At 46.2% G+C, this 16,078-nt stretch overlaps 1 protein-coding gene across 1 annotated transcript in view; it reads right to left on the reverse strand.

The window, feature by feature from the left end:
- LOC124022106 (ELKS/Rab6-interacting/CAST family member 1-like) overlaps positions 1–16,078 on the reverse strand; it is a gene marked incomplete at its 3' end in the record, with an annotated part of 114,729 nt that overhangs the window by 10,954 nt on the left and 87,697 nt on the right. The window contains exons 5-8 of the mRNA XM_046337150.1: positions 15,743–15,870; positions 2,846–2,923; positions 1,617–1,772; positions 1,145–1,237 (exon numbers count right to left, since the gene is read on the reverse strand). Of these exons, the coding sequence (XP_046193106.1) occupies positions 1,145–1,237; positions 1,617–1,772; positions 2,846–2,923; positions 15,743–15,870 (455 nt within the window). The remainder of the gene's footprint in view (positions 1–1,144; positions 1,238–1,616; positions 1,773–2,845; positions 2,924–15,742; positions 15,871–16,078) is intronic.

Genomic DNA, 16,078 nt, shown 5'->3' on the forward strand with positions numbered 1-16,078 from the left:
TGGGGTTTCTCTAACACCACTTATCTGAGGTCATCTTGCCTCATACTGGGGTTTCTCTCACACCACTTATCTGAGTTCCTCATACTGGGGTTTCTCTAACACCACTTATCTGAGTTCCTCATACTGGGGTTTCTCTAACACCACTTATCTGAGTTCCTCTAGCCTCATACTGGGGTTTCTCTAACACCACTTATCTGAGATCCTCATACTGGGGTTTCTCTCACACCACTTATCTGAGTTCCTCATACTGGGGTTTCTCTAACACCACTTATCTGAGTTCCTCATACTGGGGTTTCTCTAACACCACTTATCTGAGTTCCTCTAGCCTCATACTGGGGTTTCTCTAACACCACTTATCTGAGTTCCTCATACTGGGGTTTCTCTAACACAACTTATCTGAGTTCCTCTAGACTCATACTGGGGTTTCTCTCACACCACTTATCTGAGTTCCTCTTGCCTCATACTGGGGTTTCTCTAACACCACTTATCTGAGGTCATCTTGCCTCATACTGGGGTTTCTCTCACACCACTTATCTGAGTTCCTCATACTGGGGTTTCTCTAACACCACTTATCTGAGTTCCTCATACTGGGGTTTCTCTAACACCACTTATCTGAGTTCCTCTAGCCTCATACTGGGGTTTCTCTAACACCACTTATCTGAGTTCCTCTAGCCTCCTACTGGGGTTTCTCTAACACCACTTATCTGAGTTCCTCTAGCCTCCTACTGGGGTTTCTCTCACACCACTTATCTGAGTTCCTCATACTGGGGTTTCTCTAACACCACTTATCTGAGTTCCTCTAGCCTCCTACTGGGGTTTCTCTCACACCACTTATCTGAGTTCCTCTAGACTCATACTGGGGTTTCTCTAACACCACTTATCTGAGATCCTCATACTGGGGTTTCTCTCACACCACTTATCTGAGTTCCTCATACTGGGGTTTCTCTAACACCACTTATCTGAGTTCCTCTAGCCTCATACTGGGTTTTCTCTCACAGCGGTCACATGGGTATTCTCTTTAGCGAGGGTCAGTAAGGCAAGGCTGCTGTGTTGTGGAGGTCAGGAAGTTTCTACGAGATTAAAAGGTCAGAGTTGACAGGTTAAAGAGAGAGAGCGAGCACTGTGTGGTGAAGTCCTTCCTTACGGCCGACACTTCCTGCTGCAGGTCGGCAGCCTTCTGCTTAAGCTCCTCCCCCTGGACCTCTCTCTGAGACAGCTCCTCCTTCAGCTGCTCTACCTGTCAGGAGAGTCAGTTACCTGGCTGTTACCAGGACGATAAGCACCACCACCAATCAGGAGCCATGATGTAGGCAACACAGGGCCAATCAGTAACCAGCTTTTGGACATCCAATCAACAACCACCTTGCATACCAGATGGTCTTTTCTATATAACCTTGGAAACGTTTCCACAAGCAGTCAATCATTGGTAACAAGAACACAATAGTTGATGAACACATGCTTGTCTCTAGTGTACAGGACAGGATGCTGGTTCCACTAGAAAACACAGAGAACTGAAGACCAGATGCATCTGTCACAGAAGCTGAATGATAATCAACATGCTCTTTAGACAGAGTTCTGTACTGAGTCGGCTGTAGTTGGTGGTGATGTGTTGTTACCTTGTTCTTCATGAACTTGGAGTGGGATCTGTACACCTCCATTTGTTTAATCTCCTCCTCTCTCTCCTCAGTGCTCAGAGCCCCGTTAGACTTTAACATCTCAATCTCTTCCTCCAGGTCCCTCAGACCTCGCTCCAGAGACTGGACCTTAGAGTCCTACCACAAGAGAACACACACAGTTAGACACACACACACTTCCTCCAGGTCCAGGTCGCTCCAGAGACTGGACCTTAGAGTCCTACCACAAGAGAACACACACAGTTAGACACACACACACTTCCTCCAGGTCGCTCCAGAGACTGGACCTTAGAGAACAAACACCATTATTGTTATTTTATTGTGTTACTATTTCCTACTATTTCCCATTTTTTGGCAAATTTTTCACACTTTTTAACTCTGAATAGTTGGGAAAGGGCTCGTAAGTTGTAACATTACCGTTTCTCACATTGTACAGGAAGTCAATCTCTCACCACATTGTACAGGAAGTCAATCTCTCACCACATTGTACAGGAAGTTAATCTCTCACCACATTGTACAGGAAGTCAATCTCTCACCACATTGTACAGGAAGTCAATCTCTCACCACATTGTACAGGAAGTCAATCTCTCACCACATTGTACAGGAAGTCAATCTCTCACCACATTGTACAGGAAATTAATCTCTCACCACATTGTACAGGAAGTCAATCTCTCACCACATTGTACAGGAAGTCAATCTCTCACCACATTGTACAGGAAGTCAATTTCTCACCACATTGTACAGGAAGTCAATTTCTCACCACATTGTACAGGAAGTCAATCTCTCACCACATTGTACAGGAAGTCAATCTCTCACCACATTGTACAGGAAGTCAATCTCTCACCACATTGTACAGGAAGTCAATCTCTCACCACATTGTACAGGAAGTCAATCTCTCACCACATTGTACAGGAAGTCAATCTCTCACCACATTGTACAGGAAGTCAATCTCTCACCACACACACAAGCTTGGACAAACACACACACCTTCATCTTGATGACGGTCTCACTTTGGCATTCTAAGTGAAACATGAGCATATACACTCTCTCTAACCAACCTCTCTCTCTCTCTCTCTCTCTCTCTCTCTCTCTCTCTCTCTCTCTCTCTCTCTCTCTCTCTCTCTCTCTCTCTCTCTCTCTCTCTCTCTCTCTCTCTCTCTCTCTCTCTCTCTCTCTCTCTCTCTCTCTCTCTCTCTCTCTCTCTCTCTCACCTTCATCTCGATGACGGTCTGCAGGGCCTTGGTCTTGGCTGATTCAGGGGCTCCTTCATAGCTCCGTCGGTGCAGCTCCTGAGGAGAGACAGGGTACAGCATGGTGGTGGTTAGCACGCCCAGGAGAGAACACAACAGCATGGTGGTGGTTAGCACGCCCAGGAGAGAACACAACAGCATGGTGACTGTCAACATAACCAGGACAGAACCCAACAGCATGGTGGTGGTTAGCACGCCCAGGAGAGAACACAACAGCATGGTGGTGGTTAGCACACCCAGGACAGAACCCAACAGCATGGTGACTGTCAACATAACCAGGAGAGAACACAACAGCATGGTGGTGGTTAGCACGCCCAGGAGAGAACACAACAGCATGGTGGTGGTTAGCACGCCCAGGAGAGAACACAACAGCATGGTGGTGGTTAGCACGCCCAGGAGAGAACACAACAGCATGGTGACTGTCAACATAACCAGGACAGAACCCAACAGCATGGTGGTGGTTAGCACACCCAGGAGAGAACCCAACAGCACGGTGGTGGTTAGCACGCCCAGGACAGAACCCAACAGCATGGTGACTGTCAACATAACCAGGACAGAACCCAACAGCATGGTGACTGTCAACATAACCAGGACAGAACCCAACAGCATGGTGACTGTCAACATAACCAGGAGAGAACCCAACAGCATGGTGACTGTCAACATAACCAGGAGAGAACCCAACAGCATGGTGACTGTCAACATAACCAGGACAGAACCCAACAGCATGGTGACTGTCAACATAACCAGGACAGAACCCAACAGCATGGTGACTGTCAACATAACCAGGACAGAACCCAACAGCATGGTGACTGTCAACATAACCAGGACAGAACCCAACAGCACGGTGGTGGTTAGCACGCCCAGGACAGAACTCAACAGCACGGTGGTGGTTAGCACGCCCAAGACAGAACACAACAGCATGGTGAGAGAGAGAGAGAGAGAGAGAGAGAGAGAGAGAGAGAGAGAGAGAGAGAGAGAGAGAGAGAGAGAGAGAGAGAGAGAGAGAGAGAGAGAGGGAGAGAGAGAGACAGAGAGAGAGAGAGAGAGCAGAGAGAGAGAGAGAGAGAGAGAGAGAGAGAGAGAGAGAGAGAGAGAGAGAGAGAGAGAGAGAGAGAGAGAGAGAGAGAGAGAGACAGCGAGAGACAGTGAGAGAGAGAGACAGCGAGAGAGAGAAGGGAGAGGGGAGCAGAGAAGAGACGTGTCACGTTGCCTTGCTCCTGTGAATGGTGGTGGCTGCCTAAGTGTGTATGAGGGTCCTACAGAGAGAACTAATGGGAGTTGTACTGAGGGCCCTACAGAGAGAACTAGTGGGAGTTGTACTGAGGGTCCCACAGAGAGAACTAATGGGAGTTGTACTGAGGGTCCCACAGAGAGAACTAATGGGAGTTGTCCTGAGGGTCCCACAGAGAGAACTAATGGGAGTTGTCCTGAGGGTCCCACAGAGAGAACTAATGGGAGTTGTCCTGAGGGTCCCACAGAGAGAACTAATGGGAGTTGTACTGAGGGTCCCACAGAGAGAACTAATGGGAGTTGTCCTGAGGGTCCCACAGAGAGAACTAGTGGGAGTTGTCCTGAGGGTCCCACAGAGAGAACTAGTGGGAGTTGTACTGAGGGTCCCACAGAGAGAACTAGGGCAGCCTTTCTAGTGAAGAAGACAGGACTAACAAAGGAGAGAGAGCTTCTGGTGCTGGGGGCAGTGGTGGAAATGGACTGTACAGTGCACACACACACACACACACACACACACACACACACACACACACACACACACACACACACACACACACACACACACACACACACACACACACACACACACACAATGACTGTAAATGCATGGACACACACACAGACTCCCATAGATTCTCTTCCTCACATAAACAGAAAACAGACTCTCTGTGACATGTGGATGTATCCTTGTCAAATTATGTGGACATGTTTGTTCTCTCCATCCAACGCTGTGTGTCTGAACCACTGCAGCCAGTTCAGTTCCACAGGAAAGGGCCAGTAGGTCTGGACCATGTTTTCACTATTGGTCTGAGTTACAGAGGAGGGGTCAGATAAAGTACCTGGAACAGCCTTCCACTATTGATGAGTGAGTGAGTGAGTGAGTGAGTGAGTGAGTGAGTGAGTGAGTGAGTGAGTGAGTGAGTGAGTGAGTGAGTGAGTGAGTGAGTGAGTGAGTGAGTGAGTGAGTGAGTGAGTGAGTGAGTGAGAGAGAGAGAGAGAGAGAGAGAGAGAGAGAGAGAGAGAGAGAGAGAGAGAGAGAGAGAGAGAGAGAGAGAGAGAGAGAGTGAGAGAGAGAGTGAGAGAGTGAGAGAGCGAGAGAGTGAGAGAGTGAGAGAGAGAGAGAGAGAGAGAGAGAGAGAGAGAGAGAGAGAGAGACGTATATATAGACATAATATGACATTTGAAATGTCTTTATTCTTTTGTAACTTCTGTAAATGTAAAATGCATTGTTCATTTTTTATTGTTTATTTTACTTTTGTTTATAATCTACCTGACTTGCTTTGGCAATGTTAACATATGTTTCACATGCCAATAAAGCCCCTTGAATTGAATTGGAATTGAGAGGAGACAGACAGTGCGCCTAATTTCTCAGGAATTGGCAATGTACACACCCACAGGGTGCACTTGCATGTCACAGGAGAGTGTTAAAGGGTACAGGGAGGTCAGAGATATATTTATGAGTTTACTGCTTACAACTGTTCTAATAAGAAAAGACAAGGAGCAGCTACTGCTGTTCTCTAAATAATATAAAAACTTTCTCCCTGACACCTTCCCTTCCTCCCTCTCCCCCTGACACCTTCCCTCCCTCTCTCTCTCCCTGACACATTCCCTCCCTCTCACCTTCCCTCCCTCTCTCTCTCTCCCTGACACCTTCCCTCCCTCTCTCTCTCCCTGACACCTTCCCTCCCTCTCTCTCCCCCTGACACATTCCCTCCCTCTCACCTTCCCTCCCTCTCTCTCTCTCCCTGACACCTTCCCTCCCTCTCTCTCCCCCTGACACCTTCCCTCCCTCTCTCTCCCTGACACCTTCCCTCCCTCTCTCTCTCCCTGACACCTTCCCTCCCTCTCTCTCTCCCTGACACCTTCCCTCCCTCTCTCTCCCTGACACCTTCCCTTCCTCTCTCTCTCCCTGATACCTTCCCTCCCTCTCTCTCCCCCTGACACCTTCCCTTCCTCTCTCTCTCCCTGACACCTCCCTTCCCTCTCTCGCTCCCTGACACCTTCCCTCCCTCTCTCTCTCCCTGACACCTTCCCTTCCTCCCTCTCTCCCTGACACCTTCCCTCCCTCTCTCTCTCCCTGACACCTTCCCTCCCTCTCTCTCTCCCTGACACCTCCCCTCTCTCTCTCTCTCCCCCTGACACCTTCCCTCCCTCTCTCTCTCCCTGACACCTTCCCTCCCTCTCTCTCTCCCTGACACCTTCCCTCCCTCTCTCTCTCCCTGACACCTTCCCTCCCTCTCTCTCTCTCCCTGACATCTTCCCTTCCTCTCTCTCTCCCTGACACCTTCCCTCTCTCTCTCCCTGATACCTTCCCTCCCTCTCTCCCTGATACCTTCCCTCCCTCTCTCTCTCCCTGACACCTTCCCTCCCTCTCTCTCTCCCTTACACCTTCCCTCTCTCTCTCTCTCCCCCTGACACTCTCCCTCCCTCTCTCTCCCTGACACCTTCCCTCCCTCTCCCTCTCTCTATTGCTCACCTCTAATTCAAGGCTCCCTCCCTCTCGCTCCCCCACCCGTCTTCCCTGTCTCTCTCTGTCTCTCTCTCTGTCTCTCTCTCTCTGTCTCTCTCTCTCTGTCTCTCTCTCTCTCTCTGTCTTTGTCTCTCTATGTCTGTCTGTGTCTCTCTATGTCTCTCTGTGTCTCTCTCTCTCTCTCTCTCTCTCTCTCTCTCTCTCTCTCTCTCCGTCTCTCTCTCTCTCTCTCTGTCTTTCTCTCTGTCTCTCTCTCTCTCTGTCTCTCTCTTTCTCTGTCTCTCTCTTTCTCTCTGTGTCATGAGCAATATGGGTCAGTGGAGATGAGTCATTCCTACTGGAACTAAAGCAGTGCTATTATGGGATAGATGATAGGGCTGTCCTTGTGTATGAGGTTCCCCGGGCAACACAGATGTGGCACACAGAGTTGAATGCCTCTAGACACCGATCTGATGTTTAGCAGTGGGTGGAATGAGGGCTGTTCTGGGCTCACAGCATGACGTCTTGTCTGGTCATTACAGTCATGAAGACAAAGACAACATTTTTTTCTCAGCTTATATAAGTAGCTTAAAGTAGCTTATTTTAGTGCCGTGTTTCCCAAACTCGTTCCCCATTTCATCGTTGGGGAAACCCGTGTTTATTTAACAGGGGTGTACTTCATTTACACTTGGTGGATGTATTCTCAAGACAACCAAAGATGTTATGAAAAACTGGTGTTGTGGTGAAACTGGTGCAGTTCCTCCTCTCCCCACTAGGTGTCAGAGTGGTCCTACAGTTCCTCCTAGGCTGGAGGAGGTTAATGGGTGTCTGTGCTACTGCCTGACCAGAATACAAAACCACGGAATGAGGGAGGAAGGGAGGGAGGGGAGGAGATTCCCATCCTGTCAAAGTGTGGGTCTGAATGCTGATCAGACTGACTCTCTGACTTTCTCCTCTGGTGTCGTTCTGACAAGGTAAGGTCTGTCTGTAGTAAAGGTGAGGTCTGTCTATAGTAAAGGTAAGGTCTGTCTATAGTAAAGGTAAGGTCTGTCTATAGTAAAGGTAAGGTCTGTCTATAGTAAAGGTGAGGTCTGTCTATAGTAAAGGTAAGGTCTGTCTATAGTAAAGGTAAGGTCTGTCTATAGTAAAGGTAAGGTCTGTCTATAGTAAAGGTAAGGTCTGTCTATAGTAAAGGTAAGATCTGTCTATAGTAAAGGTAAGGTCTGTCTATAGTAAAGGTAAGGTCTGTCTATAGTAAAGGTAAGGTCGGTCTATAGTAAAGGTAAGATCTGTCTATAGTAAAGGTAAGGTCTGTCTATAGTAAAGGTAAGGTCTGTCTATGGTAAATGTGAGGTCTGTCTATAGTAAAGGTAAGGTCTGTCTATAGTAAAGGTAAGGTCTGTCTATAGTAAAGGTAAGATCTGTCCATAGTAAAGGTGAGGTCTGTCTATAGTAAAGGTAAGGTCTGTCTATAGTAAAGGTAAGGTCTGTCTATAGTAAAGGTGAGGTCTGTCTATAGTAAAGGTAAGGTCTGTCTATAGTAAAGGTAAGGTCTGTCTATAGTAAAGTTAAGGTCTGTCTATAGTAAAGGTAAGGTCTGTCTATAGTAAAGGTAAGATCTGTCCATAGTAAAGGTAAGGTCTGTCTATAGTAAAGGTAAGGTCTGTCTATAGTAAAGGTGAGGTCTGTCTATAGTAAAGGTGAGGTCTGTCTATAGTAAAGGTGAGGTCTGTCTATAGTAAAGTTAAGGTCTGTCTATAGTAAAGGTAAGGTCTGTCTATAGTAAAGGTAAGGTCTGTCTATAGTAAAGGTAAGGTCTGTCTATAGTAAAGGTAAGGTCTGTCTATGGTTCTGTGGTAACAGAGCTGTAATGAAGTCAGTTAGCTGTGGGGCTCTGTGGTAACAGAGCTGTAATGAAGTCAGTTAGCTGTGGGGCTCTGTGGTAACAGAGCTGTAATGAAGTCAGTTAGCTGTGGGGCTCTGTGGTAACAGAGCTGTAATGAAGTCAGTTAGCTGTGGGGCTCTGTGGTAACAGAGCTGTAATGAAGTCAGTTAGCTGTGCGGCTCTGTGGTAACAGAGCTGTAATGAGGTCAGTTAGCTGTGGGGCTCTGTGGTAACAGAGTTGTAATGAAGTCAGTTAGCTGTGGTGCTCTGTGGTAACAGAGTTGTAATGAAGTCAGTTAGCTGTGGGGCTCTGTGGTAACAGAGTTGTAATGAAGTCAGTTAGCTGTGCGGCTCTGTGGTAACAGAGTTGTAATGAAGTCAGTTAGCTGTGGGGCTCTGTGGTAACAGAGCTGTAATGAAGTCAGTTAGCTGTAAGGCTCTGTGGTAACAGAGTTGTAATGAAGTCAGTTAGCTGTAAGGCTCTGTGGTAACAGAGTTGTAATGAAGTCAGTTAGCTGTGGGGCTCTGTGGTAACAGCGCTGTAATGAAGTCAGTTAGCTGTAAGGCTCTGTGGTAACAGAGCTGTAATGAAGTCAGTTAGCTGTAAGGCTCTGTGGTAACAGAGCTGTAATGAAGTCAGTTAGCTGTAAGGCTCTGTGGTAACAGAGTTGTAATGAAGTCAGTTAGCTGTGGGGCTCTGTGGTAACAGAGTTGCAATGAAGTCAGTTAGCTGTGGGGCTCTGTGGTAACAGAGTTGTAATGAAGTCAGTTAGCTGTGGGGCTCTGTGGTAACAGAGTTGTAATGAAGTCAGTTAGCTGTGGGGCTCTGTGGTAACAGAGCTGTAATGAAGTCAGTTAGCTGTAAGGCTCTGTGGTAACAGAGTTGTAATGAAGTCAGTTAGCTGTAAGGCTCTGTGGTAACAGAGTTGTAATGAAGTCAGTTAGCTGTAAGGCTCTGTGGTAACAGAGCTGTAATGAAGTCAGTTAGCTGTGGGGCTCTGTGGTAACAGAGCTGTAATGAAGTCAGTTAGCTGTAAGGCTCTGTGGTAACAGAGTTGTAATGAAGTCAGTTAGCTGTAAGGCTCTGTGGTAACAGAGTTGTAATGAAGTCAGTTAGCTGTGGGGCTCTGTGGTAACAGCGCTGTAATGAAGTCAGTTAGCTGTAAGGCTCTGTGGTAACAGAGCTGTAATGAAGTCAGTTAGCTGTAAGGCTCTGTGGTAACAGAGTTGTAATGAAGTCAGTTAGCTGTGGGGCTCTGTGGTAACAGAGTTGTAATGAAGTCAGTTAGCTGTGGGGCTCTGTGGTAACAGAGTTGTAATGAAGTCAGTTAGCTGTGGGGCTCTGTGGTAACAGAGTTGTAATGAAGTCAGTTAGCTGTGGGGCTCTGTGGTAACAGAGCTGTAATGAAGTCAGTTAGCTGTAAGGCTCTGTGGTAACAGAGTTGTAATGAAGTCAGTTAGCTGTAAGGCTCTGTGGTAACAGAGTTGTAATGAAGTCAGTTAGCTGTAAGGCTCTGTGGTAACAGAGTTGTAATGAAGTCAGTTAGCTGTGGTAACAGAGCTGTAATGAAGTCAGTTAGCTGGGCTCTGTGGTAACAGAGCTGTAATGAAGTCAGTTAGCTGTAAGGCTCTGTGGTAACAGAGTTGTAATGAAGTCAGTTAGCTGTAAGGCTCTGTGGTAACAGAGTTGTAATGAAGTCAGTTAGCTGTAAGGCTCTGTGGTAACAGAGTTGTAATGAAGTCAGTTAGCTGTAAGGCTCTGTGGTAACAGAGTTGTAATGAAGTCAGTTAGCTGTAAGGCTCTGTGGTAACAGAGTTGTAATGAAGTCAGTTAGCTGTAAGGCTCTGTGGTAACAGAGTTGTAATGAAGTCAGTTAGCTGTAAGGCTCTGTGGTAACAGAGTTGTAATGAAGTCAGTTAGCTGTAAGGCTCTGTGGTAACAGAGCTGTAATGAAGTCAGTTAGCTGTAAGGCTCTGTGGTAACAGAGCTGTAATGAAGTCAGTTAGCTGTAAGGCTCTGTGGTAACAGAGTTGTAATGAAGTCAGTTAGCTGTAAGGCTCTGTGGTAACAGAGTTGTAATGAAGTCAGTTAGCTGTAAGGCTCTGTGGTAACAGAGTTGTAATGAAGTCAGTTAGCTGTAAGGCTCTGTGGTAACAGAGTTGTAATGAAGTCAGTTAGCTGTAAGGCTCTGTGGTAACAGAGTTGTAATGAAGTCAGTTAGCTGTAAGGCTCTGTGGTAACAGAGTTGTAATGAAGTCAGTTAGCTGTAAGGCTCTGTGGTAACAGAGTTGTAATGAAGTCAGTTAGCTGTAAGGCTCTGTGGTAACAGAGTTGTAATGAAGTCAGTTAGCTGTAAGGCTCTGTGGTAACAGAGTTGTAATGAAGTCAGTTAGCTGTAAGGCTCTGTGGTAACAGAGTTGTAATGAAGTCAGTTAGCTGTAAGGCTCTGTGGTAACAGAGTTGTAATGAAGTCAGTTAGCTGTAAGGCTCTGTGGTAACAGAGTTGTAATGAAGTCAGTTAGCTGTAAGGCTCTGTGGTAACAGAGTTGTAATGAATGAAGTCAGTTAGCTGTAAGGCTCTGTGGTAACAGAGCTGTAATGAAGTCAGTTAGCTGTGGGGCTCTGTGGTAACAGAGCTGTAATGAAGTCAGTTAGCTGTCTGTGGTAACAGGCTCTGTGGTAACAGAGTTGTAATGAAGTCAGTTAGCTGTAAGGCTCTGTGGTAACAGAGTTGTAATGAAGTCAGTTAGCTGTAAGGCTCTGTGGTAACAGAGTTGTAATGAAGTCAGTTAGCTGTAAGGCTCTGTGGTAACAGAGTTGTAATGAAGTCAGTTAGCTGTAAGGCTCTGTGGTAACAGAGTTGTAATGAAGTCAGTTAGCTGTAAGGCTCTGTGGTAACAGAGTTGTAATGAAGTCAGTTAGCTGTAAGGCTCTGTGGTAACAGAGTTGTAATGAAGTCAGTTAGCTGTAAGGCTCTGTGGTAACAGAGTTGTAATGAAGTCAGTTAGCTGTAAGGCTCTGTGGTAACAGAGTTGTAATGAAGTCAGTTAGCTGTAAGGCTCTGTGGTAACAGAGTTGTAATGAAGTCAGTTAGCTGTAAGGCTCTGTGGTAACAGAGTTGTAATGAAGTCAGTTAGCTGTGGTGCTCTGTGGTAACAGAGTTGTAATGAAGTCAGTTAGCTGTAAGGCTCTGTGGTAACAGAGCTGTAATGAAGTCAGTTAGCTGTGGGGCTCTGTGGTAACAGAGTTGTAATGAAGTCAGTTAGCTGTGTGGTAAGGCTCTGTGGTAACAGAGTTGTAATGAAGTCAGTTAGCTGTAAGGCTCTGTGGTAACAGAGTTGTAATGAAGTCAGTTAGCTGTAAGGCTCTGTGGTAACAGAGTTGTAATGAAGTCAGTTAGCTGTAAGGCTCTGTGGTAACAGAGTTGTAATGAAGTCAGTTAGCTGTAAGGCTCTGTGGTAACAGAGTTGTAATGAAGTCAGTTAGCTGTAAGGCTCTGTGGTAACAGAGTTGTAATGAAGTCAGTTAGCTGTAAGGCTCTGTGGTAACAGAGTTGTAATGAAGTCAGTTAGCTGTAAGGCTCTGTGGTAACAGAGCTGTAATGAAGTCAGTTAGCTGTAAGGCTCTGTGGTAACAGAGTTGTAATGAAGTCAGTTAGCTGTAAGGCTCTGTGGTAACAGAGTTGTAATGAAGTCAGTTAGCTGTAGGGCTCTGTGGTAACAGAGCTGTAATGAAGTCAGTTAGCTGTAAGGCAGTCTGTGGTAACAGAGTTGTAATGAAGTCAGTTAGCTGTGAGGCTCTGTGGTAACAGAGCTGTAATGAAGTCAGTTAGCTGTGGGGCTCTGTGGTAACAGCGCTGTAATGAAGTCAGTTAGCTGTGAGGCTCTGTGGTAACAGAGTTGTAATGAAGTCAGTTAGCTGTGGGGCTCTGTGGTAACAGAGTTGTAATGAAGTCAGTTAGCTGTAAGGCTCTGTGGTAACAGAGTTGTAATGAAGTCAGTTAGCTGTGGGGCTCTGTGGTAACAGAGTTGTAATGAAGTCAGTTAGCTGTGGGGCTCTGTGGTAACAGAGTTGTAATGAAGTCAGTTAGCTGTGGGGCTCTGTGGTAACAGAGCTGTAATGAAGTCAGTTAGCTGTAAGGCTCTGTGGTAACAGAGTTGTAATGAAGTCAGTTAGCTGTGGGGCTCTGTGGTAACAGAGTTGTAATGAAGTCAGTTAGCTGTAAGGCTCTGTGGTAACAGAGTTGTAATGAAGTCAGTTAACAGAGTTGTAAGGCTCTGTGGTAACAGAGCTGTAATGAAGTCAGTTAGCTGTGGGGCTCTGTGGTAACAGAGTTGTAATGAAGTCAGTTAGCTGTAAGGCTCTGTGGTAACAGAGTTGTAATGAAGTCAGTTAGCTGTAAGGCTCTGTGGTAACAGAGTTGTAATGAAGTCAGTTAGCTGTGGTGCTCTGTGGTAACAGAGTTGTAATGAAGTCAGTTAGCTGTAAGGCTCTGTGGTAACAGAGCTGTAATGAAGTCAGTTAGCTGTGGGGCTCTGTGGTAACAGAGTTGTAATGAAGTCAGTTAGCTGTAAGGCTCTGTGGTAACAGAGTTGTAATGAAGTCAGTTAGCTGTAAGGCTCTGTGGTAACAGAGCTGTAATGAAGTCAGTTAGCTGTAAGGCTCTGTGGTAACAGAGTTGTAATGAAGTCAGTTAGCTGTAAGGCTCTGTGGTAACAGAGTTGTAATGAAGTCAGTTAGCTGTAAGGCTCTGTGGTAACAGAGTTGTAATGAAGTCAGTTAGCTGTAAGGCTCTGTGGTAACAGAGTTGTAATGAAGTCAGTTAGCTGTAAGGCTCTGTGGTAACAGAGTTGTAATGAAGTCAGTTAGCTGTAAGGCTCTGTGGTAACAGAGCTGTAATGAAGTCAGTTAGCTGTAAGGCTCTGTGGTAACAGAGTTGTAATGAAGTCAGTTAGCTGTAAGGCTCTGTGGTAACAGAGTTGTAATGAAGTCAGTTAGCTGTAAGGCTCTGTGGTAACAGAGCTGTAATGAAGTCAGTTAGCTGTAAGGCTCTGTGGTAACAGAGTTGTAATGAAGTCAGTTAGCTGTGAGGCTCTGTGGTAACAGAGCTGTAATGAAGTCAGTTAGCTGTGGGGCTCTGTGGTAACAGCGCTGTAATGAAGTCAGTTAGCTGTGAGGCTCTGTGGTAACAGAGTTGTAATGAAGTCAGTTAGCTGTGGGGCTCTGTGGTAACAGAGTTGTAATGAAGTCAGTTAGCTGTAAGGCTCTGTGGTAACAGAGTTGTAATGAAGTCAGTTAGCTGTGGGGCTCTGTGGTAACAGAGTTGTAATGAAGTCAGTTAGCTGTGGGGCTCTGTGGTAACAGAGTTGTAATGAAGTCAGTTAGCTGTGGGGCTCTGTGGTAACAGAGCTGTAATGAAGTCAGTTAGCTGTGGGGCTCTGTGGTAACAGAGTTGTAATGAAGTCAGTTAGCTGTAAGGCTCTGTGGTAACAGAGTTGTAATGAAGTCAGTTAGCTGTAAGGCTCTGTGGTAACAGAGCTGTAATGAAGTCAGTTAGCTGTGGGGCTCTGTGGTAACAGAGCTGTAATGAAGTCAGTTAGCTGTAAGGCTCTGTGGTAACAGAGTTGTAATGAAGTCAGTTAGCTGTAAGGCTCTGTGGTAACAGAGTTGTAATGAAGTCAGTTAGCTGTGGGGCTCTGTGGTAACAGCGCTGTAATGAAGTCAGTTAGCTGTAAGGCTCTGTGGTAACAGCTGTAATGAAGTCAGTTAGCTGTAAGGCTCTGTGGTAACAGAGCTGTAATGAAGTCAGTTAGCTGTAAGGCTCTGTGGTAACAGAGTTGTAATGAAGTCAGTTAGCTGTGGGGCTCTGTGGTAACAGAGTTGCAATGAAGTCAGTTAGCTGTGGGGCTCTGTGGTAACAGAGTTGTAATGAAGTCAGTTAGCTGTGGGGCTCTGTGGTAACAGAGTTGTAATGAAGTCAGTTAGCTGTGAGGCTCTGTGGGAGCTCTGTGGTAACAGAGCTGTAATGAAGTCAGTTAGCTGTAAGGCTCTGTGGTAACAGAGTTGTAATGAAGTCAGTTAGCTGTAAGGCTCTGTGGTAACAGAGTTGTAATGAAGTCAGTTAGCTGTAAGGCTCTGTGGTAACAGAGCTGTAATGAAGTCAGTTAGCTGTGGGGCTCTGTGGTAACAGAGCTGTAATGAAGTCAGTTAGCTGTAAGGCTCTGTGGTAACAGAGTTGTAATGAAGTCAGTTAGCTGTAAGGCTCTGTGGTAACAGAGTTGTAATGAAGTCAGTTAGCTGTAAGGCTCTGTGGTAACAGAGTTGTAATGAAGTCAGTTAGCTGTAAGGCTCTGTGGTAACAGAGTTGTAATGAAGTCAGTTAGCTGTAAGGCTCTGTGGTAACAGAGCTGTAATGAAGTCAGTTAGCTGTAAGGCTCTGTGGTAACAGAGTTGTAATGAAGTCAGTTAGCTGTAAGGCTCTGTGGTAACAGAGTTGTAATGAAGTCAGTTAGCTGTAAGGCTCTGTGGTAACAGAGTTGTAATGAAGTCAGTTAGCTGTAAGGCTCTGTGGTAACAGAGTTGTAATGAAGTCAGTTAGCTGTAAGGCTCTGTGGTAACAGAGCTGTAATGAAGTCAGTTAGCTGTAAGGCTCTGTGGTAACAGAGTTGTAATGAAGTCAGTTAGCTGTGAGGCTCTGTGGTAACAGAGCTGTAATGAAGTCAGTTAGCTGTGGGGCTCTGTGGTAACAGAGTTGTAATGAAGTCAGTTAGCTGTAAGGCTCTGTGGTAACAGAGTTGTAATGAAGTCAGTTAGCTGTGGGGCTCTGTGGTAACAGAGCTGTAATGAAGTCAGTTAGCTGTGGTGCTCTGTGGTAACAGCGCTGTAATGAAGTCAGTTAGCTGTGGGGCTCTGTGGTAACAGAGTTGTAATGAAGTCAGTTAGCTGTGGGGCTCTGTGGTAACAGAGTTGTAATGAAGTCAGTTAGCTGTGGGGCTCTGTGGTAACAGAGTTGTAATGAAGTCAGTTAGCTGTAAGGCTCTGTGGTAACAGAGTTGTAATGAAGTCAGTTAGCTGTAAGGCTCTGTGGTAACAGAGTTGTAATGAAGTCAGTTAGCTGTAAGGCTCTGTGGTAACAGAGTGTTGTTTACATGAGCGTGACCAGCACATAACGACACTCTGGAGGAACTCTGTGGTAACCATGGAGTTATGAATTAATTATTTCCCCTCCCCTCCTCTGTTTCGCTCTCTCCTTCTCTCCCCTCTCCCCCATACCTTCTTCACACACAGCCTCACCTCTCGTAGGGCGTTGGTCTCCTTGTCTTTCTGTTCCAGTAGACTGTCTAGGTGGTGGATGTGCATCTCAGCCTCAGCCAGTCTCCTGGTCCTCTCATGGTCTTCCTCTGAGGCCTTGGCTGACAGACCTGGAATACACACCATAGTGATGCTTTTAAGAGTGTGTGTGTGTGTGTGTGTGTGTGTGTGTGTGTGTGTGTGTGTGTGTGTGTGTGTGTGTGTGTGTGTGTGTGTGTGTGTGTGTGTGTGTGTGTGTGTGTGTGTGTGTGTGTGTGTGTGTGTGTGTGTGTGTGTGTGTGTGTGTGTGTGTGTGTGTGTGTGTGTGTGTGTGTGTGT

The sequence above is a fragment of the Oncorhynchus gorbuscha genome, unplaced genomic scaffold (genome assembly GCF_021184085.1).
Source record: "Oncorhynchus gorbuscha isolate QuinsamMale2020 ecotype Even-year unplaced genomic scaffold, OgorEven_v1.0 Un_scaffold_1295, whole genome shotgun sequence".
Lineage (NCBI taxonomy): Eukaryota > Metazoa > Chordata > Actinopteri > Salmoniformes > Salmonidae > Oncorhynchus > Oncorhynchus gorbuscha.